This window comes from Dermacentor silvarum, chromosome 7 (genome assembly GCF_013339745.2).
Source record: "Dermacentor silvarum isolate Dsil-2018 chromosome 7, BIME_Dsil_1.4, whole genome shotgun sequence".
In the NCBI taxonomy this organism is placed as follows: Eukaryota; Metazoa; Arthropoda; class Arachnida; order Ixodida; family Ixodidae; genus Dermacentor; species Dermacentor silvarum.
In genome coordinates, this window is record NC_051160.1 from 35,859,146 (window position 1) to 35,885,970 (window position 26,825).

A 26,825-nucleotide genomic window follows, 5' to 3' on the forward strand; every position below is an offset into this window, starting at 1 on the left:
GCTCAGGTGAATCGTTATTCAAGCCAGCTATTGTCACCGAGAGTTCCTTTACTGAAACAAAATGCATAAGAACCCATCTCATGATGAATGTCCGCGTTATCGCGATTACCATTGAAGCAATACAGTGACACACCGCATTTCCACCGCAGATGTGCGTCATGCCTGGGGCGTGTATGCCGAAAGCCGGGCACTGTGAACACTGTGCGTCAATAAGCGGCAGGCCCGCTTAACGGCGCGCGCGGCGCTTGTATGATTCTATATTTCTCATCATTGTGCGAATATATTGTACAGGAGATTATCGGCGCGGGCACGGTGAAGTGTGGAAGAGGACGACGACGACGAACTAGTAGTGAGTGCTCGATCGGTTTTCCAGCTGAGGCTGCTCCGTCTTCCTCTTCTTCTGTCAGACGCCCTGCGGACTTTACTTACAAGAACATCACGTGGCAATATGTATACGACACAGGCTCGATTCCGTCCAACATGGGGTAAAATTTTAATTAAATTTGTGGTCATGGAAGAGCGGTAACCGAATGACACAACTTGGCGTGAGAGAGGTTCATTGAGGAGTGGCCCATAACCAGTGGCGCGATACCCATTGACCTAACTTTGCGTCATGGAGGCTCAATAAATAGCCGTAGATAGCCAGTAGCACATGCCCAGTGAGCCAAGTAGGCATCAAAGAGGGTCACTAAACAGCGGTACCTATGCCTGCCAATACGCAGTGTTTCAAGTAGGGGTTAGAGAGGTTCCTTGAAGAGCGTCAGACATCTATGCGCCACATGCGTCGTGAAGGAAGTTGGCCCGGTGGTTGAGGCCGTGCGGAGTAAAACTATTCCATTCTGATTTTATTCCCATCTGCTGATGTCAAATTTACGTAACTGCCAACGCATGCATCGGCTGGTGACCCATAGCATTGTTGGAACTGCCCAGCATACGCACTCCTCTTTTATAGGAGCTCACGTTTGTATGTTTTGAAGGCGAATAGCACTGGCTACGCCGACGGAGGCGAGGAGTGCAAACAAGTGGGGAGAGTTTCGGTGGGTTCAAGCCAGAACAGTGAAATTATATAACGCCGTGAGAAGGGCGGTGCCGGCGTCTGCGATTCCACCGCTTCCTCTTGCTTCGTTTTGCGGTGGCTAGTCAAAAATGATGGTGGCGTGTAACGGAAAGTGAAGAATGCCTCTAAACCTAATACTCTGGGAAAAAGAGTTGGCATAGCCACGTAGCGCATCATGCCAAAAGGTCTTGAAAACTGTATACTGCCCCGCAAAAGTTTTCATTATACGCAGAAAAACCCATTATCCGGCCGTTAGGCATAGCCAGTGCCAAGAGCGACCGGTGAGCAGCCATCTTTTATTCATTCTGGAAAAGGGCATCCTTCGAGCATTCTCCCCATAAAAATGCAGTTTAGTTCGGCATATCTTTAGCGCGTACACCTTTGGCGGGCTGAGCTATCGTTACTTTGTGACGGCGTATGGTAGACAGGCGAAGTCGGCGCATTCCCAAATAATTTTGACCAGTAGCGGTACGTTGATGGCGAAAAAGATGTTGAATCGTATAAGATATACTTTTTACTTTGGACTAATCATGCATTATCAGTGTGTATATGTTATATCAGATGGGGAGCTTTTCCGGTTTTGGTGAGCTTGCGTATTAGACAGGTGAAATGGGGGTGGCAAAATGTATTTTTTTTTAAATAGTGAAGGGCTTGTGGCAGAAATAGAAACAGATTGGAATGGTTTAACGTTAAAACACTCTAGGTTTCGAGCCCTGGTTTTCTCCACGTAGCAGCCCAATGTTCTAAGAATTAGACCCTGGCCTACCCCGTGACCCAAGTTGGTGGGAAAGCGGTTGGATACATAGGCAGACAAACAGACAGATAGAAAGACAGACTCCGTGTTTTTGGTAGGCACAATCAGCTTGTTTCTAGGATGAGAATACAACACAGTTTGTTATTTGTATGCATTGAAAGGTTCATTTTCAAGCTCCATCAAAGCGTTGGCAACATGACCAACACCGTCCTTGTAAGCGATAAAGAATAGTAGCTGAACGTAGTTGCCTATTCAGGTCCACCTGGGCCGGGTTCAGACTCCATAAGCGACCGGCATATCTGTCGAAAATCCATATCTAAGGAGAGAATAAAAAAGCATTTCAGCGATCAAAGAGTAACGAAAAGGGCGGAAAGCATGGAGTTATTCTCAGAATGTGAGTAAACGCTGAAAACAAAACAGGTTTAGATACGTTGCGCAGCCCTTTCAAAAGGCGTGTAAGATGTTACCAAAGAAAATGACAGTTGCAACATTCTATTACGAATGGTGGATTTGCATCAGTGAGAGTGTGAGGCGTTCAGTAGGCACATGTCAATATACAAATGAAATAGGCATTTATTGATGTCCTTAGTGGTGACCCTTCCTCAATTGCCACTGAAAGCCTATGCGATTACGCGAGAAATATTGTGAAAGAAGGAGAACATTTCAACCAGTTTCTTTTTATATAGATTCACGGGATAATGACAAACCTTTGACGCCTAGAAGTGGTGCTAAATATACATATTCCTGGTCGATTTTTCTATGACGAATTAAGTACATGAAAACGACGAAAGACCATTCCTGTTCGTATAATATCTAGGACTAGGACTTACTTGTGCAAGTCGCCATACACTGTTGACACGATGGGTACTTGTTAGCGCTTCGTTCACAGAGGCCGCGCCTATACCTATGGCAAGTGGCTGAAACAGGATCAAAATACCAGAAATACGAAGCGATGTTGCAACCTCCAGGTTTAGGTTTAGGACTGCAGACACGTTTCCGCTGCCATGGTGCTGCAATTTTAAGATATGTTCAAAGCATTAGAAATAATCTGACATTTCAATAAAATATTCCATTAATATTATTAAACTATGACGACGCTATTGCGTAACGCGTGTCATCAGCGTGTTAGTTTATTACTCATAGTAAACCTAAGCACTCCCCCCCCCCCCCGTCCCCGCGCAGCCAATAAAAGAAAATATCACCCTAACACGCAGGTGTGGCATTAGTTTTCTTGTCCTAGAAAAATATTTTCTGCTTGTCGTAAAACAGGCTCAAACCATTAACCCCAGCGGTTGTACAGGCACACTGCGCTTGCCATGAAGAGGAGGAGGAGGAAAAACGTTTATTAGGAGAGAAAAAAGAAAAAACGAGCAGGCGTCTTCCTGCTTGTGTTGGGAGGTGCCCTCAGTCCCGGGCTCATAGCTGCGGCTCTTGCTGTTTCCCGGGCCCGCCGCACCAGTTGTTGCTGGTCACGAGGGTCCGAGCTAGTCAGCAAGGCCTCCCACTGCTCGGGTGTGGGGTTGGGTATATGCGGGGCTAGCTGTATTTTGGGGCATGCCCATGTGGTGTGATATAGGGAAGCGTAGTCGTTACAAAGGGGGCATTTGTACGAGTACAGTGCAGGGTGTATTGCGTGTAATCTGCTTAAATGGGGGTATGTGTTGGTATGAAGAAACAGCTCTACATTTAGCGTACTTCCTGCTCCTCCAGCGCCAAGCACATCCGAAATTAACGTTGCGTACGAGAGATAAGAGCATATCGCGTCATTCGCTTCTGATTTGAAAATGATGAAATCACTGCAATCTCCACTTTGAGGGCCTTGCAGAACTTGTACTACGAAGCACATGCTGGACGTTAACTTCGCATAATAATTTAAACTTGAGTGATCCCTCTCAACGCTTGCAGATAGCAGGTGTGCGAAAGGAGATACTCCGACAGTAAAGCACACAGAGGTGCAGTGATAAGAATTGCAGCACATATCTCATAAGCTATGCACATGAACTGCTAGAACTTTATGTGTGTTAATTAGCTCAGGGGTGGCTAGACCCACAAATGGCATCAATTCTGTTTTGGAGAACCAGCACTACACAAGAGAAAACAACACTAATGAAGGTGCATGGATGAGTGCCGAAATGACGAGCAACACTGAATATATATTCATAACCGTTAATCGGACTGTTCCAGAACGACGCGTTTTCCTACTAGCGATGTAGGGGTTTCTCATCCGCCAAATGTTTGCCCTGCTCCTGCCTGGAGCTCCTCTTGGATGGCCAAGAACTCAGCGCTAATTTCCTTCTTTCCTTCCCTCCTAGCTCTCCCTGTCATCTTTGTGTTCCCCTTTCCCATTCCCCTGGTGTAGGGTAGCCAACCGGACGTTATTCTGGTTAACCTCCCTGCCTTCTGCTTTTCTATTTCCTCTCTCCCTCCACGACTACTACTGAGAACGTTGCTACTGAGAACGTTGCTGTGGAAGATGTTACCCCCATTTACCAGCTCCTTCAGGAAATCCAGTCCCTTTGTATTTACTTGGACCCCTATTACCTTCTGCCAGCTGCGACAGACTTGCGAAAATTGATCCCCGCCATTATTTGTGAAGAGCTTGAAGGGAAACGCTCTTCCCGCACTTCCGGCACTGCCATCACTCCACATGTCAGCCGCTTGCTTAGCACTATTAAAGACGATCGCCTATTTGACACCCTCGCTATCTCTTCCGACGATCTCCGCGCTCGTATTTTGACGACATATGCCGACGTTGTCGCTATGTCTCCAGCGATAACAATGTCTGCGCCCACACCAGCCGGCACAACCTCCTTGTATATGCTTTCAAAACAAGTATGTCCACAACTACAAACCTTGCTACGAATCCAACTCGCTCTGGCTAGTTGGTGGGATCTTACTTCGGACACCCGTGCGTGCTCCTGAATCGTCTTAATTTCTTTCGTCGTTTACGTAGGTGAGACCAGTGTCATTCAGGTAACTTCAGCAACCTATCGGCAGTTATCGCCTCTTCATTCTTTCCCCAGAATAACCAACCGGCACAGTAGAATTTGTGCACCGGAAAAAAAGCAAGAGCGACGGACCGGGTGAGTAGTTGATGAACCTACGTGTGGCAGATGTATTCTAGAAATTAGCATGTGTCAACCCACAAGATGGCACTATGGCGGTGGCATGAAGACGACCCTTCATTAACAGGCATCGAAGGCTCAAGTTGAAAAATAGGAATGCCTGAAAATACGCGTACTGCTGCCTTGAAGTCGTTGCTGCGAACGAGTGCTGCAAGGAGCAAGCTGCAGTCTGCATACGTGTGTTGTCTTTTACATTCAGCGAAAATAATTACATATGTGCCGCCTGCGCATCTACATATAAACGCATTGTAAGATGATAGGGTGAATACAAGGTATAAGACAATGCTCATTGGTTCTGTTGCTGACAAGACAACAAATCTTAGTGCGGCGAAAAAAAATTGTACTTTCGAAGTACTCACCTAGGCACACAGATTGGCACTTCTTTTCTGAATGGAACTGGTTGTCATTTCCGCCGCAACCACCATATACGAACATTCTACATCTTGTCATATTCGAATCAAAATACCAAGTAGGGATGTATGCTCGGCAGTTACCAGCTTCCGGTGGCTTAGAACACCTGGCTGGTCGTGTCTCTGAGTCAGCTGGAAAAAAAAAGTGTTGCTGAGTACATATATGAGAGAGTGCGAGCTGTCTGGTGTAAAGTTTGCTGCAGTTTATCTAGTTTACATAGCTTACATGCAACCAAAATTTATTTTGTCATTGCAGTTAGAGAAAAAAACGACATAGACACAGCACCATAGAAAAGTCAGACATTCCAAGAAATGAGAAATGAAGTGTCAGAAGAGAGCGAATACGCCTTACAGCGATAGCAGAACAGGGGATGATTTACTATGTAACCTTACAATGATTGGTTCAAGCTGTTTACGCCACGAGATTTCTTGAATTTGTCGAGTGTTCATTCTTGGCGCATTCTTACCGGCACCTGGTCCTGATGAATAAAGATGCCGTGGAACAGTTCATGAACAGCTGGCGAGGCTCAGAGTTTTAAGACTTCGTATAGTCACTATCTGAGTATTGTTTTCCTTGCCAGACTCAGATGTATTACCACTAAGCTATATAGGTGCCGGAAACATGTCTTGATTACTTTGTTTAAGTGGGTTAATAATAGCGAAAGTAAATAAACTTATATCACAGACCAGGGGGCTTAATTGGCGCCGGCAATAGGGGACTATACCATGGTGCAGCAGCAAACACAGCGTATTTTAACACGACAGCGTTAAGGGCCCCGTGTCGCAGAAAATCCGGCGTCGGCGTGGATGTCGGTGTCCATGGTGAAAAAAAATCTTCCCCAACCACCCCGACGGTGCAGGCCCTCCGCGTGGCGCAAGGTGCTAGCGAAGGAGAAAATCATCCCGAAGCACCCCGACCGCGCAGGCCTTCCACGTGGTGCAGGGTTTTTGTAAACAAAAATGAATTTCTCACAGTGAAATCTTTCAGAAAAATTGTAAAGTACGACTTAACCACTACCTACAGACATGGTGGCGTCGGATTGTAATTTCAATGTACGATAAAACATAATTCTGTTACGAGGAAACTCAAACACAAACCCCTTTTCCAGCATTTCTACCATCCCAACCCGGGGCGCTCGGGTAATTTACTTTCGAAAATGCTATCCAAATGGCACTCAAATCCTGGCATATCAAATTGGGACTTCGCCTGCGTAACGTGTTTTGGACACGCACGCGCATCGGGACAATAGAATAAAACAATAGAAAAGATGCTAGGGCCTTCACATTTTAATAAACGACTTATATTGCCACTGGAAATACGTCTTCCTAGCGATGCATTGCTGTTTAAAGGTGAAGCCGACTTTAAAGGGATCGGTATAAGCTTGGTCTTTGTAAGCTGGCTTTCTCACGTTCTGTGTTGCGGTGAAGCTCACTGAAACAAAAATGCGATGCGAACGGGGCCTGATAACGCTATCACGTTCCACTCCTAAAGCCGAAGTTTAATTAAGCATCCTCCAATTTTTCAATGCAAGCTTGTCATTTTTCTATGGTATTCTTGTTTGTTGGACTGCTCAATCAGTTTCGTGAAAGTTATTGGAAACAATCACTTATATTAAGGCGGAAATCGAAACATACAGGTTCATCGAAGCTATGCTTATTCACGCGACAGCGTTAAGAGCCGGTGTCGAAAATCCGGTGTCGGCGTTGGCGGCGTTGCCTGTTAGAGAAAAATAATCCCGAACCCCACATCCCGAAATACTGCAGGCCTTCCGCGTGGCGCATACGCGTTACTGAACCAATTGGATTTCTCAAAGTAAGATGCGTCGGAAAATTAGTAAAGTACGACTAACAACCTTCAGACATGATAGCGTCGGATTGTAATTTAAAAAACTTAGCAATCCCTATGAAAAATCACACGCCACTCCACTGCTCTGAAGGTGGATTACTAGCGAAGCAGTGAAGCACATGACATAGACGGGACACAGCGTTTAGATATAGCGGAAGGAAACTAGGCACGCAAGCGCTTGGAACGACGACAAAAAGCGGGCGGTGCAGCGTACACATGGTCAACGCGGGTCGCAGAGTGGCGATCTTTGAGAAACCCTTATAATCTACCCGAGAGTCTACTAATCTTGAAAATAGGTGCCTAATGACAGCTAATATACTGAAAATGCATATGCAAGTGATGAGACGTGTAAGCTTTTGCATTGAATGAAGTGATTTTACATCCATTTCGGTAGCTGGGTTTGGCTCACGCAGATTTGTTAACGAACATGTAAAATCCACGGAGCTTCGCTGTAATATACGGGAAAACACAATTCTGTTACGCGGACGCTCAAACCCAAGCCTCAAACACAAACATGCGCCCCGGTGGGTTCCTTGAAGCACCATCCAGATGGCGGTCGCCTCCGCGCATCCACGGCAGCGTCGGCATCCGCCATGCGGGGAAAAGAACAAAAAAAAAGAACCAGAAAACTCATCTTAGTGCATAGCGTTCAATGCCACCCTTTGCAGGTCAAGATTACGGTTACATAAGCTGCAGTAGCCGGGAAGCGTGAGAAACAGTCAGGGATATTTGAATGCTATCGCGTTCCCCTCTCAAAGCTTAAGCGTCCTCCAAGTTTTGTTCTTTACGTTGTTAATAACGTTTCTCCTTAAAAATAGGTGAGAACAATGCGCCAATGCACATTAGTGAAATAAACAAGTCTATTTCAAAAGATTTATAATGAAGACTTGCTATAAAATTGAATAACAAAGCTTTTCACAAGCCTGTGTGCATCTGGTATTTAAGGGAAACCATTTGACTCACATTCGTATGTGTCACGGCGTGTTTCTTACGTTGTTGCTGCTCTGATGCTTCACATAGACCTCTTTTTTTTCAGTCTCACACACAATCCAAAATATTAATTGGCACAATGAATATACCAACGCATCTCAACAATTTCATTCCAGCTTCTCGATAATTTGTTGCAAGGCTATTTGTAGGTGATCCCAAATGGGTTGATTTTAACATGCACGAACCTAACCTTTAAATGAACTCACATGAAGTTTGTTTAGATCACCATAGAGAAGAGTCCTTCTGTTTACTTGGATAGGAATATTTCACATGAAGGAGACCACAAGAAAAGGGGAATTTGTTAGGTGTACGAAGCACGAAGTTTTGTTTGCTTATCAATACATGAGCTCTCATTGTGTATATAAGTGCGCAGTAGTCACCTATAGCATCCTGGCTTCACCTATAGCGCTGTGATCTCTGAGCCCGAGCCGACGCTGATCTCATGCTACACTGATGGTTTTGGTGGTCTAGCACAAGAGCGAACATTCTGTACCTTCTTTTCGGCATCAGCGTATTATATGTAGACTGCATGTTTTGAAAATCTTGATCGGAGTACCGTTCGTAAAAAAAAAAAAAAACGAGAATATACGTTCTCTGGTAGCACGGACGGGGAACAACAAAGCATAAGAGTATCACAATGTCTTCACCATTAGCTCATTTCTATTGACTGTGGAGATGACTTAACAGATGCAAATATCAGACGCTAAAAAATCTGCAAACAGATTTTTTAGCGGCGTGTTAGGCTTGTCCTTCTACTATGCTCAGTTTAGCGATGAATTGTTGAATGACAGCAGATAATTGAGAGAAAAGCCCGGTGTCCGCATTTTTCCAAGGCGTTTCGCAGAAAGATGGCTTACTTAGAAAAACAATCTGCTGAATCTTGACTTATTCAAATCATGACGCTTCTGCACCTTTGTACTTCACGATAAGCACACATGGTAAAAACCTACCTGAAACTAGAACCGCGCAGATCGTGAAAATAAAACAGCAGCATAAAAACCTCATTGCTGGTTTTGGGTTGAATGCGCCAAATTAGCGAAAGCTTGGTTTACGCACAGCGAGGGGACATATCCCTGGCGCAATATATAGGGCAGTTTTTTTCTAAAATGCACCTCACAATGACTTCACGCCGTTTTCCTCTTTTTACCTGTAGCACGCAAATCCTATAGCGGAAGACTTTATCTTGCTTATTGTTTGTTAATTTGAGCACAGCCGCAGTTGCTGCAAGGATAAAAATTGTCGTATTCTTGTAGCGTTCCTCGTTACACGTGTACAATTCTCTATTGGCCCAAGGCGTTTTTTTCTCTCTACAAGTGCGATTGTGTTCAGTATAAGAACTTTCCTGCCCACGTGCAATTTACTATGCTTTATTTAACTTACCGACACGTGAATAGAAATTCAGGGATTATAGTTAGCAATGAATAACGCTACGCGAGGTAGTTGCGGTCTTTGTGAGCTGCAGATTTCGGCGCTTCGGGAAAGCAGAACAAAGGTACGCAGATTTCTATTGCAAAGCATTTTTAGTAAAGCAGGTCAGGTTTTGATGCTATAAAGTAGGATTTTGGACAGAATGCAGTTAGAAAGAAGGTTAGGGTGAGAAAGGAAGTTTGTGCAGAGGAGGACGCATGCCATTATCGGTCCACGCCGGTGGATAGGGCATCGACGCCCCAAAGGGCATGCTATTTTTTGCATGTTGCGCAGTACTGCTTGACACATAATAAGTGGCACATGTGTTTTCAGAGAAGGTAAACGCACAGCCAAGCTTCTCGCTGCGAAGGTTTGCGAAGCGCGAGATACTCGCGTTAAATGTTGGTGTAGTGCAGCCGCTGGATACAATGGCCCATGAACTAGACAAAGAACAAAATTATACAGATCGAACCTACATCACGCCATCTAAAAAGTGAAGCTTTCTTGAAGCGGTCAATAAACGACATGTAACCAATAATATTCTGCGCAGCGTTTGACCCGGTAGTGATTATTTACGTGCCAGTGAAGAAAAGAAGAACTGGAGAGCCTCACCACATGACCCAATTGACCACCCATTACACTTTCTCCGGAATTGGCACCCTTTGCCATGACATTATATACAGGGTCGGAAAGCCTACTGGACCCGCCGTGGTTGCTCAGTGGCTATGGTGTTGGGCTGCTGAGCACGAGGTCACGGGATCGAGTCCCGGCCACGGCGGCCGCATTTCGATGGGGGCGAAATGCGAAAACACCCGTGTACTTAGATTTAGGTGCACATTAAAGAACCCCAAGTGGTCCAAATTTCCGGCGTGCCTCATAATCAGATCGTGGTTCTGGCACGTAAAACCCCATAATTAAGCCTACTGCAACGGGCTGATCCTGTAGGTAATGCAACAGTAAGCAACATTTTACTCGGCGAAAGATAGCTCAAGGAGATGACAGATGTTTCTTGCAATGAAGATATTTAGGTATCATTTATTTTATCACTTGGTAATTCTGTAAAAAAATGTCACAGTTTCGCCCTAAGGGCGAAGCAATGAATGCGATAGCAACACAGCAATGTCATACGAAGTAAGGTGAGCGGCTTTGGTAGCAATATGAATTGTAGTAAACATGAGCTGATTAAGTAAGCAGGTGTGCTGCGGCGTAAGTAGACCGACATGAAGAGAGACTCGATGACCACGAGAAGGCGCGTGTGAAACCGTGATGTTGATGAGAAGCGCTTCCCGTGGGCAGCGCGTGCGAAGGGACACACCTGTAGTGCTGCACTTCCTATCTGGGCAGCATTGCATGTGTTGCGTGCGTTGGAAAATGTGGCCCGACTATTACTAACTGAATGAACAAGCGTGGTGTGAGCGCGCACAAACAAACAGGAATAGATCACACTGAACGACTGCAGACAACGACTGTCAAAACGCTGGCAGCGAGCGTATATACGCCGCAGCGGGCGAAGGTACGTGCGGTCTATCGCTTCAACGGAAACTGAGCGGCGAATGCAACGGCGCATAAAGGTCAGATGCGTGTGGAGATAAGAGACGGTGCGGACGAGCGACGAGCGCGGTTGTTGGCAGCGTAGAAGTGCCCCCCCCCGCGCTCCCTCCGGCGCTGGCTTCCCGCTTCCTTCTTGCGCGTGGGTGATTGAGTGCGTTCGCTCTCCGTGAAGCGCGCGTCCCCGCACGCTTCCGCTCGGGCATACGGCGCGCGGCGAAGGTTTTTATCTATAGGGTAATAGGCCTTCGAGCCATCCTCCAATAAATACATTTTCATCATCATCATCATCTATAGGGAACCTCATGGCGACGGCGACGACGACGGCGACGGCAGAAATCCGGTAGAAGTGTCCATATAATTGCTATCGCAATAAAACAAGGCCAGCAGCCAGGACCCCTGTAAGTGTAGTAAAGATGCTAGTGTGGTCCTTCGTGTGGACTATTCAGCAAGACAGAAGCATCTAGCCACAGTCAAGAAAATCAGGGAGGGTTTGCAATGCCTCCTTTTAAAATACGTTGAGGTGAGCAAATATCAGTTTTAAAAGTGCATATAGCACATAGTCGGTACGAAATACATAGCCGGTACGAAATATACGAATAGAATATTCAATAGTCAAACGTGGAACCATATATTTGAAGCAAGAACATTTGTTTAAGTATAAGTAATTGCCATGCCTATACTGTACTGACTCGCACACTCCCAACGTCAAATTTACGTCACCCGAAAACGCAAGCAATTGGTGGTACCAGCAGCGTTCTTTGAACAGCTCAATGAAATGCTCTTCTCGTTCATGACAGGTAAACTTTGTTTGATATGAATGTGAATAGCATTGCCTAACTTGACAGGTTTTTCTTATCTAAGAAGAGGTGATGACAAAAGGCGATGAGCGCAAGGAAGTGGAGAGCGCTTGGTATACGGGCCAAGCTAGTGCACGTGAATGTAGATAACTAGGTCAGGAGAATCACATAGCAGAACACGGTGAACCGCGCACAAACAGGAACAGAGGGAAGTGTAGACAACACAAGCGCTTTAGGAGAATCGAGCTGCCGTCTGCCATTCGTTCACCTCTTCTTGCTTAGAATACGACAGCGGGTCGAATATTGCGGTGGCCTGCAACGGGGAGTTGAAAATTAAGCTAAAATGAATCCTTAATGACGAAGACTTAGCAGAGCGATGTCGTATAAATGTCGAAAGGCCTCTACAGCGTAATCGTGCCACGCAAGATTTTTATTATTTCAGAAAATTCATTCTCGTCAGAAGCTGGAAGTAGCCAGTGCCAGAGTGACTGGCAGGCAGATTTCTTCTATTGCCTTCGGAACGCGGCAGTCGCCGGCTAATCCGAAAATTTTCCAGTTTTGTTTCGCATAGTAATGAACCTTTAGTGCGTAGACGTTACATGGATGTAATGAGGTTTCATTGGTGTTATTAGGTGACGTGAATAAAAGCGAAATTGGCGCCGCGCGGAAAAAATATAACGAAAATGAAAGGGCTAAAGCAGAAAAAGGCAAAGTATCGAAAACAGTTTTTCTTTTATTTGCTTTGCTCGACCTATGCATGCACAATCAGTACGTACACGTCATATCAGATGCAGAGGTTTCGCATTTTTCGTGACGTCATGTGACATACAGGCAAAGTGGCTGTGGTCCAAATCGTTTTGAACAATCGTGGAAGGCCAATGGCAGAAATAGAATAGAAAGAGATTGGAATAACTTTCCGTTATTGGGTTCCTAGCATAACATGGCCAGTTGCACATATCCAATGGCCCATGTTGTCTGTTCTGGAACTTAACCCATGGCACATCAGTTGCAGGGACCGCATGGTCCAAGTTGTTTATTCTCAAGTTCTCTATTTGTGCCCACACTCAGTGGACCAAGTTGGCGGAAAAGAGGGTAGATATGGACGGACATGCCAAAAAATATTTGATGTTCCTAAACACATTAAAATTTCCCTGCAGGGCGAAGTCTTCTCGCAGCAATCTTCAATTACCGATGTCTCAGGTCAGCTACGTATGCGTGCAATTTTACTGTCCTATAACAGCGTGTAATCCGGTAGATTACGTTTTCTCTCCCTTGAGAAACATTCTGTTACTCAAGTACAGTATAAGTTATCTGCTCTATTAAAGTACACCGATAATTTATTTTTTTTCTGCTCCATTAATTGTTGCGCTGTCCAAAACCTCTCATCCTTGTTGGTTACTTCCTCGTTTGAGTCGCATGCGTTAGTACGCATACAACTCACTGTTTATATACCTTTCAAAAATACCCATGAGCTACCTCAAATTATTCGATCTCACTGTTCTCAACTAATTATTTTGGTGCAGTCACAAAAAAAACTTCAATGACATCATAACAGTGCCTCTAGTGGCCAGTCGTGCTGCAATATTGGGTGTATTCTCGGGCTTCTTGCACGCTCGGAAAACACTTTTTATGTAGCACGTGTTGAGCAACAGAAAGCTGTATCGTGAGTTTTTCATGTTGCTCTACAATTTTCTCATGGACACTTTTAATCTAATTATAATATTTGAGAAGCTAATGACTTAATTAGGATTAATTGTTTAATTAGGTGGAATGCAAAAAAAGTATCTGGGTATCTCCAAGCGACGGAAAACAACATTAGCTTGGTTCTGTGAAGCTAGGTGGAGTTTTCATATTTTTTAAATCGTGGTGCATAATAGTTGGGACATGCTGTATATAACGCACTTTTCAGTTACTAAACAAACATGTCACTCATGCCGCACAAAACCACAACCACGAACAATTATTGACATAACTCTGCCGTCAGCTGCTCAGGTGTCGTGCCTAAGCGTTTTTTGCGCACATGCAAGCGCTGCTCCCGTATTCATGCCGTCATTGCTATCGGTAACACGTTTATCAGAACAGACACAAATAAACTTTCTCTCGAAATACTACACTTCGTTGCAGAATAATTAGCTAGCAGTACAATGAACTGCCATGGGAACGCACTGCAATAATTTTGATACGGTTTAGTCTTCAAGTACTTCTAGTTTCGCAGGCTGACGGCATCCCTGTTGTAGCCGTGAGAAAGCGTCCTCAAGCATGTTAAGATACTGTAATGAATGTGTTCAGGCATGAACAGTTGCCGCAGATTGGGTGATGAATATACCCATAGCAAAAAAGCGCACAATATATGGCGAGTTATAACGTTGTGTAATGTTTTATGTCGTCACTGGGCATTCCAGGTGCACTTATTTCGTTGGCTACACGCGGAAAGCTCACGGATGACATGGCTTCCCACGCAAACCTATTTATGGCACATTGCTGGAAGAGAAATCAGAAATTCGGATGTATTTGGCACTGGGGAAAAAAGAACCGCAATGTAACAGAAACACGGTAGAACTCGAAGTATTCTGAATGTTGCCACATTTGTTTGACAGCTCTGCGTGAGTGGGGTGCCTCAGGGGAGCATTCTTGGGCCGCTATTATTTAATGTTTATACTAACGACATAACAAACATTACTTCAGCGGCTAAATATATTATTTATGCCGACGATACCACCTTATTATTTAGGTCTGCTGGCTGTAGTGAACTGGTGACTTGCGCAAATTCAGCAATAAATAAGCTTAATAGGTGGTGTCAAGTTTAACTAATTAACCATTAACAAAACGAAAGCCATTCTATTTCAACCTAAAAATTCGAGGGCTAATATTACTGACCGTATATTTATTGGAAACTCAACTGTGGATGTAACCTCCTCAGTTAAATGACTTGGCGTCATTTTTGATGAACATTTAACCTGGAATAAACATGTCGATTCGCTCAGCGGTAAACTTGCAGGCGTCGTGGGTGCCCTTGCAAAGGTACGCTCTTTTCTGCCCACTTCCGTCAAATTATTAGTGTATAACTCTCTCTTTTTTTCACACCTTAAATACTGTCACCTTGTCTGGGGAAACACAACAGGGTCAGACATTACTAAACTTTCTCTACTACAGAAAAAAGCTGTGCGTGCAATTAGCAACTCGGCTTATGACGCACACACTGAACCCCGTTTTTAAGAAACTTCAAGTTTGTCCTGTAAACTTGTTATTCAATGAACTGCTCTTGCAACGGTACCTCATAGAAAGAAAGCAAGGGAGTCACTTTATTGAGCACCTATCTAGCCTACGCAAGAACATTAAAATATACAACACTCGTCCTAATGCGACCTGGTTCATACCGCGCGCACGCACAAATTATGGAACACAGCTACTCTCTCACTCATTACCGTCCTTGTTAAATTCACTTGGTTTCTGATTACTTACTTAATTTCTTACAGCTCTGCGACAACGATGATTTTCCCTGTATTACATTGCTTGAACCACACTTTTCTCATTGTATATATTTAGACTTCTCTCCTGCCACTGTAAAATGCTACCTAACAATGTCTGATTGCTGTTGCTAATTATTGTTTTTTTACACAATTTTGAAAGGGGCGCAGACAGATCCAGCCGAATTGATTTTGGCTTTTTGTCTGTGCCGCCTACATCATGTATTGGATGTGAAATAAATTTGATTTGATTTGATTTGCATCTTCTGCGACTTCTAACAATTCCCTGCAGAAAGCGTTAATGAATCAAAAAGCAGTCATGATAACATGGGTTTTTCGCAGTCTTCGGAGCACTCGACTCCGATGCACTATCCTTTCGCTGCTAATGATCTGCCTATTCCCTTTTCAACACGCGCCTACAGGTTTGCGCGTTTTGTGACGCTATAAACACTTTTTCTTTTAATCGTGAGGGCTTTCCTCAATGAACACTCTGGCGTCTGACTTGCATCAGCCGATTCTGAAAAGTAAATAATGACCGCTGACACGTTCTCAATGCGAGTAACGAAAGCAGATTTACTTAACTTGCAGGAAGGTGGATCATCCCCAGCCTGGGACGAGTATGTCAACTACTTCTGCCTGTCACATTTATTTAATGTTCACTCTATAGTTCACGCTATAGTAAAAAGTAAGAAAAAATGCGTGCTTGCTGACAGATAGGAAATAAGCAACTTAAGTGAGTTTAAAAATAATCAAAGTACTTCTTGTAGTAGGAAGCGTCTTAGTTGTCACTTCAAGCTCTAGGCAAAAATGATAGTTATGTCGAAGGACTCATGCGCACTTTTTTCTGAATTTGTGCTCTCTGGTTTAAGTGTATTGCTGCAACATCCGGTAGGCATCATTTAAGACATGGTATACAGTCTAAATTTATTATTATAGTATGTAGCATGTAGAAAGCTACTTTGTGTCCCCACTACGGGATTTTCAGTTTTTCTAAAATATAAAGCATTCAATATTAGCATAGACTAGGTGATAAAACAGGCATACATTTGGCACTTAAATGTTAAATTTGTGTAAACGGCAATTACATAGGCAATCAGAGTATTTATTGGTAGTGTAATTCTGTCGGTTCTGTTGGAGCACGTTCCATCCACATGAGTTCACGGCAGGCGTCACGTGCCCTGTAATCTGAAACAGAACAAACAAAGAGCATTCGGATTGTGGTTAATAGAACAATTGTGAAATGTGCCAGACATTCCTTTGGTGACACAAATTGTCAAGCAAGCGATTTCATGGCGGAATCATTTATTGCTTCTCAAAAGGAGCCTATTTGTGTCACGTTCAGGAAACACTCCCAGATAAAGTGATGCATAGAAAATGGAGAGTCACAACAAGGACGTTGACTCTAGATGACTTAATCGTTTAGTGGGGCACCGATCGCACGAGCGGCAGCAGCTGTTTTCATCAGGTGACGCCAGCTCATCTCCCGCACAGCAGATAGTCTTACATTACATGACTCTTGTCGCATAAATACTTTGTTTACGAAACATTGCGCAGCTTCAATAGAGCGCCCGAGGCCTCACAGATTTAAAGCTTCGGCGTTTTGTGCAACTTCGTGACACATGCGGCTGATTGAATCTGAGGTTAACTACGGAACGCAATCGCAGATATATACAAAACAGGTGGTACGCTATCTGGTCCGCGGTGTGAAGTCGTTCCAAGGAAATAAAATAATGTCAATATCGCAAAAATATATGAGATAATTTAACGTCTAGTAGGCGAGAACTTGCAATTCAGGAATAGTGTTCACAAATGGCTGTTACACTAGAATTTGCTCGTAAGAGAAGATTTCAGCATACCTCGATGCTGGACATAATAGCGTTCGTAGCTGGCCTATGACAAATAGTACTTACGAACAGAACCCATTGCAAATACTGCCTATGGTGAGTTGAAAAAAAAATTATATTAACAATTCATTGGAGATTAAATTTACCGATATCTAACTTATCAAAACAATTTATACTCAGTACACCGAGCCAGACATAGGCACTGGTGAGAGCAATATTCTGGTTTGACCTAGTAGGTGTCATAATTAAATTTAAAAAACTCAATTGGCGCCCGTCCTGTCATTGTGTTCTTTATCTTCGTCTAGCTTGCGCCGTGAATTTGTTTGAATGTTGACAACGTCATTTGTTTACTTAGGCGAGGTCTTTCTATTAGATGTGTTCACTGTTCCCCTCTTAGGCAATACACTATTTGTGTACTGTAACCCATGCGCACTTTCGTTATTTGTTATCTAAGTTATGAGAAGACTAGCTTAAACTTCTCCATTCTACTGCTATTTTTGTGTTTTAAAACACTTCCAGGTGACATTCACCTTCACTATAACTTAGCCTATAATATTACTCTCATCCCACTGGTTTTAATACAGTGGTGTAGATGTTTGAATGTCAGTTTGTTGCGCAAACCTGCGTGTACATGTCTTTGAAATGCGGAGTGAAATAACGGCCCTCCTTAACGTGCATCCATGCTCGTCCATTCATCCACGCGAAGGGTATGTCCAGCCCTGAACATGTGGCCTATGCAGTATTGCGGGAGCGTTTTTCCGTTGTGAGATTAGCAGCGCCATGGGTATAACAGCGGTTGTGACTCGCAAAGCGCGGGTACATTTTAATGCGTTACCATCATTAGGGCACTTCACGCATTTTCGGGGGGCTACTTATGCATGTATGCATGTACACATGTATGTATGTATGCGCTAAAATTCGGGCAGGGACTACCTAGTGACCCAGGTAGGCGAGAAAACGGGTCTCTACGGGCATAGATACATAGAAACGTATATATATATATATATATATATATATATATAGAGAGAGAGAGAGAGAGAGATGAGACATAGATAGGTAGATAGCCCCCGCTAAGTGCGTGAAGTATCCCGAGAATGCTAATGAATCCGCAGTCGAACTCGGCGTTCGCGAGCGCCGACGCACCAGGCTACTCGTCTCAGAAGCCACGCGCGAGCTTCTCGGCAGTGGCACTAGATGGCGTAGTGCGTCCCGAAAGGATCGCGAGAGAGGATTCCGGTGGCTGCAAGACTCGTTTCTCACCATTTGCACGCACCAGCGGGCCATTTTTTTTGGATGCCCCCCCAGGCTTCGGGGCGGTGGCACTAGATGTCGCCGAATACTCATAGGGAAGAGCGAAGGAGGAGCCCCTCTGCGGTACACGCCTCATAAATAGTTTTGGCGGTGGCCATACGTTTTGTCGCTACATTAATTGAATGCAAAATGCATTGCCTTCGACCGTCATCGTTACATGAGTGTTGCTGAATTTGTACAAATGAGATAGCCTAATTGAGCCACAAGTGTAAACAATATATGAATAAAGAGCTCCAGAATATGTATCTGACCTCAACGAAAAACTGTAATTTTTCATCTCGCTACTGAATATTCATGTCCGGCTATGCGAACAAATGTTTATATTTTAGACTGGATGCTCACGCTGGAAAAAATTACTTTATTTTAGCTATTGGTAACCCTAAAAGCCATGCGAAAGAGTCAGTGCCCGCAAATATGCGTCCTAAGATCGCAGAAAATTTTATATTTCCATCAGTACTTGACTGACCATGCATTTATCTGGAACAGCGTTACACGCAGAGTGTGAAGAAAAGATGTGATGTACGTTTACATAAAGCGCTGTTGTTGAAATTAAGGAACCCTTCGTGTATTGTGTGAATTAAGCAGGTCGTGTATTTTTTACCGCTGTCTTGTCGAAACCGTTACATAGTGCACATACAATGATGTCTAAGTCTGTGTCAAGCTTAGCATCGTAATGAGGTTCATATTGGTTGTATCGATACATGTCGGGCTGCACTGCCACGACTGGGGATACATACTTCAAGACGCACATTACTGAGCGATCCACGATCGATATTGTTTGTAGAAAAGCGAGGATGTCTTTCGAGGTGTAAGGTATTCAAGTATTCAACGATGCGTTTGTCACCAATCCGTCCAGTTTATTATGCAGAGAAATGTTGCATGTAGTCCATGGGCGATTGGCCTGTGGGAGCCACTACTTATAAACACAGTGAATCTATGGCAAAGCCTGTCGTAGAATTTTTTCTCTGTTTTATATTCTGCTCTGATAAGGGCTTTAGTAATTCTTCGTTCAGCAGAATAAACGCTCTCTTCCAAAACCGTAAGCTTCATCTATATTCGTGATCCGTTTCTGACGCTTTACATCACTTACAAGCTAGCCCACAATTCCTACTTGTCGACATAAGACATCGAATTCAGCAGAATGCGATGTTGGGCTAGTTGCTTCGTGCTTGAAATGTGGTTTTGGCACAACAAAACTTTCGATGTAATAAATTCAGTTGCAAGTTGGCACTCTTTCTGTCCTTCTTCTTTCCTCTTAGTTTTGTTGCGCCTGAACCACACTTCAGACATAAGACATGGCATTCAGGAGGCATGGCCAGAAACCTCTACTGGGTGCTCAATTCGTGGCTTTGCCGGGGAACCTGAGGATTACTTGCGGAGGGCATGTGTCACAGAATGCTGGAATTATCTGGCGAAAAGTAAGTGCATATTTAGAAGCACCGAAACTTGACCAAATCGGTACGGATTCATAGCTGAAATGAGAAACAGCGTGAAACACATGTTCGTCTATTGTATGCTTTTTCTGTCGCTTTCTTTCTTTCCTTCTTTCTTTCTTTCTTTCTTTCACAATCTCATACAAATTGGCTCATACAAATTTGTCCATGTTTTCCACGTTGTTTCCCGTTTCAGCCGTGATCTGTTTTTCTGGATTCAGCTTGCGAGGGCCGCCATTGCGAATGACTTTTGCATTTGTACTAGCTGTTTTCGACGGCAACGCAAGTTTCCTTCCTCATTTTATTTCTACCTTACAATGCAGCCGCTTTAAAATAGGCAAAAAAAGCCTTCCTGAAACAAGTGATGTTTTCATATAAGGCCGCCATGCTAAACACCTGTGTATACGGAAAAAGAAAGGAACCTAGTGGCTCCAAGTGGACAGCCACATTGTGTAGTGTTTGAAATTGTGGCAGCTGCGGACCATTCTTTATTGCTTCGAAATTTTTAGTTATGATCCCTACGCACGTGGAGCACTTATAGTTTGTAATTTTCATCCTATTTTTAAATAATCCTGTAACTATAGCAAGTGGGCGTTCACGTGCGATACAATTACGAGCTTCAGGATATTCAGAAACGAAACTAAACGGGAAACTGATTATAAAATTGAGTAGTAACAGAAAGACTCCCCCCCCCCCCCCCGACCTAGAGAGCGATTTAATGGTCCAGGAATCTTTGGAGTTGAGAAAAACTTTCACCTTCCCAACAACTCAGCATCGGTCCTTCTAGCTGATGGCTATCAGAATGAGAGTCAAAATAACAGCAAAACGAAACAACATGCAATGCAAACATTACATGCGCTTCAGCCACCATGGCCACGTCCTTACATCAGACAGCATTGACGAACAGGCCTGTCACCACATTACACTAAGAAACACACTGAATGGGCGTATGGTGCTTTCCTCTGTTGAAATTTCTCCTTAATGCAAAATGCTGCAAGGGTTGCTCCAGCATTTTGTTTGCCAGTCATCTTATATATAACACGGGAGGATAATGGTACAGTACTAACGAAGGCAGAAATGCGGCATTGCTACTCGCATGTAAACGTAAGCTCTATATAAAAGAGCGGTAAATACTAGGAGAAAATGCAAGCAATACTACAAATATTCTAACCTTAAACTACGTATTGAGGCTTGAAGAACGTATCTATATGCTATCACGAGTAAGACAGCTTTTATAGCCACATATATTAGGAAAAACATTTATAGCCAGCTTGATACGCATCATGGAATAGACGTATACTATGTCAAAAAAATACAGGCTGCACCTCACCGCGTGTGTGTACAGGGCTACGTTACAATCGTATTTCGATATTTACCGAGCCCTGCAGCCCGAATATATTTGTGTGCGCCCAAGTGTATCTATAGAAACCTACGGTTTTGAGGCAAAGAAAACTACCTGAAATACATCTGGCGACATCCTGATTCGTCACTGCAGGCCGTACTATATGCAAAAGCGGACGTGTAAAAGAGGAACTCCTGAACCACGTTATTGGTTTCAGGATAATAACAACACAAAATTTCTGCTCTCCCCTTATCCCCGAAAGCTCAAGTAAAGATCCGTGTTAGCTTCTGTACATGTGTGGGCAAGCTAAACAAACCTTAGCATTTCGGGAAACAACGCGTGAATGCTAAGCGCTATGCACAGGGAACATGGCGTCACCAATGTATCTCGACACAGTGCGAATTCGCTATCAACCGGTCGTCATCAGATAACCTAATGAAAGAGGAATAGCCCATTTGCATTGGCCTTCTTTATTCTTAGGTGGACCACAGATTTGTGGCCCCAAACTTCCTCTTTTTGTCAGTTTTTTTTTTGAAATCATGACCATCTCTAGGCAAAGGACAAATGTCTCCCGCATGCTATACGGAATGTGGAGCTCAGACGCGAATGTTATTTTTTGGTCCAAAGCAACAAAACCAGTAGAAAGTAACTAAATTGCTTCCTTTTGTGGCCGATTGATTTATATTTCTTCTATTAGAACATAAGCTAACCCATTATTGTTTCTTAAATAAATAGTTTATTTACCCGCCACGGCGCCACTGTACGTGCGCCACAACCAAAACCGATAACGACATGAAAGTGATCTATACCACTAGGCGATCTCCATGATGTGCTAATGTTCAGGCTACGTGGATTTCTCTTTCGTACCTCAAAGCCTTTCTAGGGTTCTTGAACAGCTTAGTTGGAATCTATTTACGGAACAAGAAACACACTCCCATAGAGAGAAGGTAACTCTGACCTGATGACATAAATAATATTTATATTTTTACAGGGTTATTGAGGGCTCGAGCCCGTAATTTCATATACTTAGGTTTAGAGATTACCCTTCCGTTTCCCCAGCACGTCGTTAATGCGTACCACATAACTCTCTTTGAATATTCGATATCAATGCGTTAACGAAGTGAGCATTTCCTGGGACTTACTAGTGCATCTCCTCATGCAAGCCTCGCACGATGGAAAGCGGTTAGCGTTACTTCCACAGCGGCCCCATGGATACCTATTGCAGGTGTTTGTAATGGGATCGAAGTGCCAGTGTGGACCAAAGTTGCATGGCCGTGGCATAGGGAATTGACTGCAAACAATCCGTTGCAAATGCCTTGCTGTAAGTTGAAAATAAATGTTAGTTACAATATACATTATACAAACATTATCGAAAGCGAAAAGCAATAAAAATCAGTACATTCGGTCCGTGCTTTACTAGTAACCTGAAACACGGAGGCTCACATACTTTAAAACATCTGAGACCACTCCGCGTGATATACAAGCAGGTATGAAAGACCCAACGTCAACAGATCAGAAAAACAACATGGAGATCCAACGCAATATTGTCTTACAAATGAAGCGAAGCTTGCTTAAGTCCGCGAGGTAACAGCAGCAGCAAGTGACCTGTTGAAAGTCTCGCCACTTGTAGCGGTGAGCTCTCTGCGTCATCAGGTTGAAGGGTTGTGTGATGCCTCGTGAGGCAAGAATGTTGAAGAAAGGTGTATGCACAAAACGTAGAACACATATCTAAGAGCACTTAAGGATTCATAACCCTGCTGTCATAGTGGCAAATCCATTTAAGACTGTCCGAGAATTAGCCCATACACTGGTTTCTACTGTGGAGCCGTACCTAATGGCACAGACCCAGTCGCACATACCCAATCTCGACATTGTGGACCAAGTTGTCTACTCGGCAAGGCAGCAGCCAGCACTAATCCAGTGAACCAAATATATTCGATATGTCCACAAATTATCCAGTGAGGACACAACGCGAACGCCAAACCCCGGGAAGAGAGACGGAAAGCTTCGCTTTATAAGCTATGGGAGTGAATGGGACTCTTCGATTACCGATGCCATGCTGGTGTCGATTATTTCAATGTGGAGGACGAACTTCAAATGTGGCAGACAGGCTCTGTGAAGTATAAAATATAGAACCGGAGATCTAATAGAGGGATAGAATGAATGTGAGGCAAACAAATTGTAGTAGGGTGGCATGGAGGAGCATTAGGCGGAGTGAAGAAGATAAGAAATCTTCACTCGGCATCCGCGAGATCCTCCGGTAAAATCAAAATATACGTCCGTGTTATCACAATGAGTAGCTTAGCATGGGTATTCAAAGTGGAAAAATATTATTTTTAGATACCTCTCCCTGCTACAAGCTTTAGCAAGTATTCTTAAATTGACCATACAACAGCATTTGAATAGCAAGTGTTTTTATCACGGTAGTACAGATGGCATACATAAATTTTAAGAACAATTCAGAATGCTATTCCACTAAACACGGAAATCGGCAAATGATTGCGCGTTGGCGGATAGTCATCAGCTAATGAACTTATTATCAACTGTCCCTCATAAGTGATCAGCATAGAAACCTAACGAGTATTTCCCAGAACCAAAATATTTCTTCAAGATTTTTAAAGCACTCAAATGCAAATACATATTTTTGTGGAGCGTCATGTAATTCTCTTACACACAAAAAAGGCAGTTTCGCAGGAACGGCGTAGCATTCACATCGATAACATAATTTAGTGTTCCGTTGAACTCCTTGGACATTGTTCTAGCTGGTGCGACGTCTTGGCAGGACGAAGTACTCAAGGCAACTTCTTATGCGCAGAAGGAACAGGCATCTCCTGGAAGCTAACAGGCATCTCAATACGCTGGCATGATTAGCCACGTGACCATCGGCGTTGCAAGTGACGCATCTCGATTATGCCCGAAGTGAGCCTGACGGTACACCGTGGACGTAGTCAGCGCCCTGCAAAATCTTAGGTTATGTAATGTTTACTGTCCGCTCTGCTCAGACGAGAATATAGAATGAGCCGCTCATCGGCAACACTGGTGTGCTTAGATTGTGGGCGCGTACAACGTTTATGCCCGCAGCGGAAGGTTAAACGCTGTGCTATCTCAGCCACAGAGCCAAATGAGCGAAACGTTGACTGTGCGTCCACTTCGTTCAGTCATTTTTGTAGCCAAATGCTCTCCGCATCTCTGGAGACACTGTAGGCCTGCGTGCGTGCTAGCCGAGCATGGGCCGTCAATAGCGATAAACCACAAAGATGGCGGTGGCGCCGACAGTGGGGTCGCGCCTCGAGCGTCTGTATCATTCCTACTGTAATGAAAGAAAAAAATATGTTGCATTGTATCGCGCAAAGGAGGCTAAAATTAGGTTTGTTTGGCTTCAAAAAGGCAGGTTATATGAACGGTTACGGCACAACAGATGATTGCTTTGTTGTACTTACGTATACACTCTTTTTGGCACTTCAGTTCTGAAGCGAAATTGTTACTGTTTCCACCACAGCCACTGTACGTGAATACTTTACAAGTTCCGCTTCTTAAGTCGTAATACCATCTGGGTATTCTTGCTCCGCAGATTCCAGCTTCCAGTGGTTTGTAGCACCTATACGATGTTACTGCAGTGTAGGCTGAAAATATGTCAAATTACATTGATGGAGTCGTATATAAGGTGTATATGTTCTGGAGTTAGGGAGTAATGAAGTATATTCATGTAATAGACGTGTGGTACAGAAATTTATGTGCCGAAATATGGGCCATCCCTTACAAACTAAACACCTGAGATGATTTTGCGGATACACATTGTTGGGAAATTGCCAGGATACCTACACGAAAGCTTAATTTTAAACCAGGAAAGGAAAATAAGTGTCTTGTGTCATTCTAAATGATGTTAGTAATTACCTTGTGAAAGCTGTCTATATTTGTGATTACAGGAACGTTATCTTTTATTTGTGGCTCCATGAAAACCAGGTGTAATTGAACACGAAACATTGCAAACTTCAGGATCGACTGCGTGTTCGATGCCCGTAAATAATTTAACTAAAGCTAGAAGAATTCTTACAGACTTAAAGACGGGTCCAGCTGATACCGTGATATTTTTGAAACATTTAAACCAAACAAGGATCCCAACCTTTCCGGGAGATTTGCGCTAGTATTGAAGGTATAGCCATCCCCCCTCCCCCCACCCATTGTTCTATGGGACAAGAAAAGCACGACGGTTTAGCTTGTTATCTAGTCTACAAATGTGAATACAGCGACGACAACAAAGTCACGCAAGGGCGTCTTATGCGTGCACAAATTTTAACTTGTGCTTCTTTCTTTGAATACAATTTTCTTTATATATAATATGTATTAATTCATTTAGTTACACCAGTGGCTATGGTCATCGAAAACGCAGATTTCAGATAGCCGTGCATTGTCAAAATTATTCATTATTTTATTATTTATTAGCCATATTATTAAGGTGGTACTATGCTGAGTTATGTTATAACGATAAAACGGCACTCGTGTCCATACTTTGTGATAGGAAACCTGCAATTATTGGTACAGGAGGAGGAGGAGGAGGAGGAGGAGGAAAGGAAGCAGGGGAGGGAGGTCAGCGAGACGCGTCTCCGGTTTGCTATCCTACGCGGGAGGAAAGCGGTAAAGGATGAAAATAATGGTAAAAGAGGGAGGGAGAAAGTACTATCAATGCAAACATGTGCATTTGTCCATCAATCCACGCTTACAATCAGTTATGAAATCAACCGGCCTCAATGATTGGCACAAATTCGATGTAATGGGATGAAGCTGATGTTGTGAAAGGGTTCGACATGTACCAATGAACATGTCGAAAAAATGTAAAACATGTCTGTAAAAATTGCTTACCTTGTGCAAGGACCAGGTAGGAACACAGAAGAAGAAAGAAATTGACAAGCCGGTTACTAGGCGCCTGTATCATTGCGCGGTCATGAGCAAGAACTGCTTAAACACCAAACATGACGCTCTGTCTCCAGCCTAATATGTTGCCGGTGCAGAACAACTGTTGCTTATGAAGATCAGATTTCAGCTTCTCGCTTCTTCTTTAGAAGAGCCTACCCTTTTTGACAATGGCTTTGTGTGTTTGCACGAAACAAAGTAGCTATGGGCAACATTGTTTCGGTGAGAAGAAGATCGGTGCCAATATTTTGTTTCTGCGTGCACCTGTATTTTTGTATCTGTGTAAATGCACTGCTGGCTATCGTTTTACATCTACGCTATGGCAGCATTTTATTTTATATTTTATAAAGGAATTTCTGTAATCGCAATATAGTTATTCTTTGTTTGTGCCGGTATTGATGCTTACAATAATAGTGTTTATTCTACAATCGCCCTTGTAGATTGTACAATCCCCTTGCATGGCCGAGAAAAACAGTTAGTTTTCTTTGAGCGTTTCTAAAAGAAGACAAGTAAGCAAGGATTTCTCTACACGGTTCGTTTTTCGAACGGCACATTGTATAGCGATGAGTCTCCTTTACCG

At 43.6% G+C, this 26,825-nt stretch overlaps 1 protein-coding gene and 1 long non-coding RNA gene across 2 annotated transcripts; both read right to left on the bottom strand.

Annotated features, from left to right (window-relative positions):
• Positions 1-1,697: 1,697 nt before the first annotated feature.
• LOC119457913 (uncharacterized) lies at positions 1,698-9,289 on the bottom strand. Its single transcript, XR_007467769.1, has 4 exons — positions 9,133-9,289; positions 5,296-5,478; positions 2,642-2,821; positions 1,698-2,127 (listed from the first exon to the last, which is right to left on the bottom strand). It is a non-coding gene; the product is annotated as an uncharacterized LOC119457913 (long non-coding RNA).
• Positions 9,290-16,487: 7,198 nt separating this feature from the next.
• Positions 16,488-26,825, bottom strand: LOC119459453 (boophilin-H2-like). The gene is made up of 4 exons (XM_037721225.2): positions 26,195-26,825; positions 24,775-24,957; positions 22,477-22,653; positions 16,488-16,589 (listed from the first exon to the last, which is right to left on the bottom strand). The coding sequence occupies exons 1-4, from the start codon at positions 26,265-26,267 to the stop codon at positions 16,507-16,509; spliced, it is 516 nt and encodes a 171-aa protein (XP_037577153.1). The 5' UTR covers positions 26,268-26,825; the 3' UTR covers positions 16,488-16,506.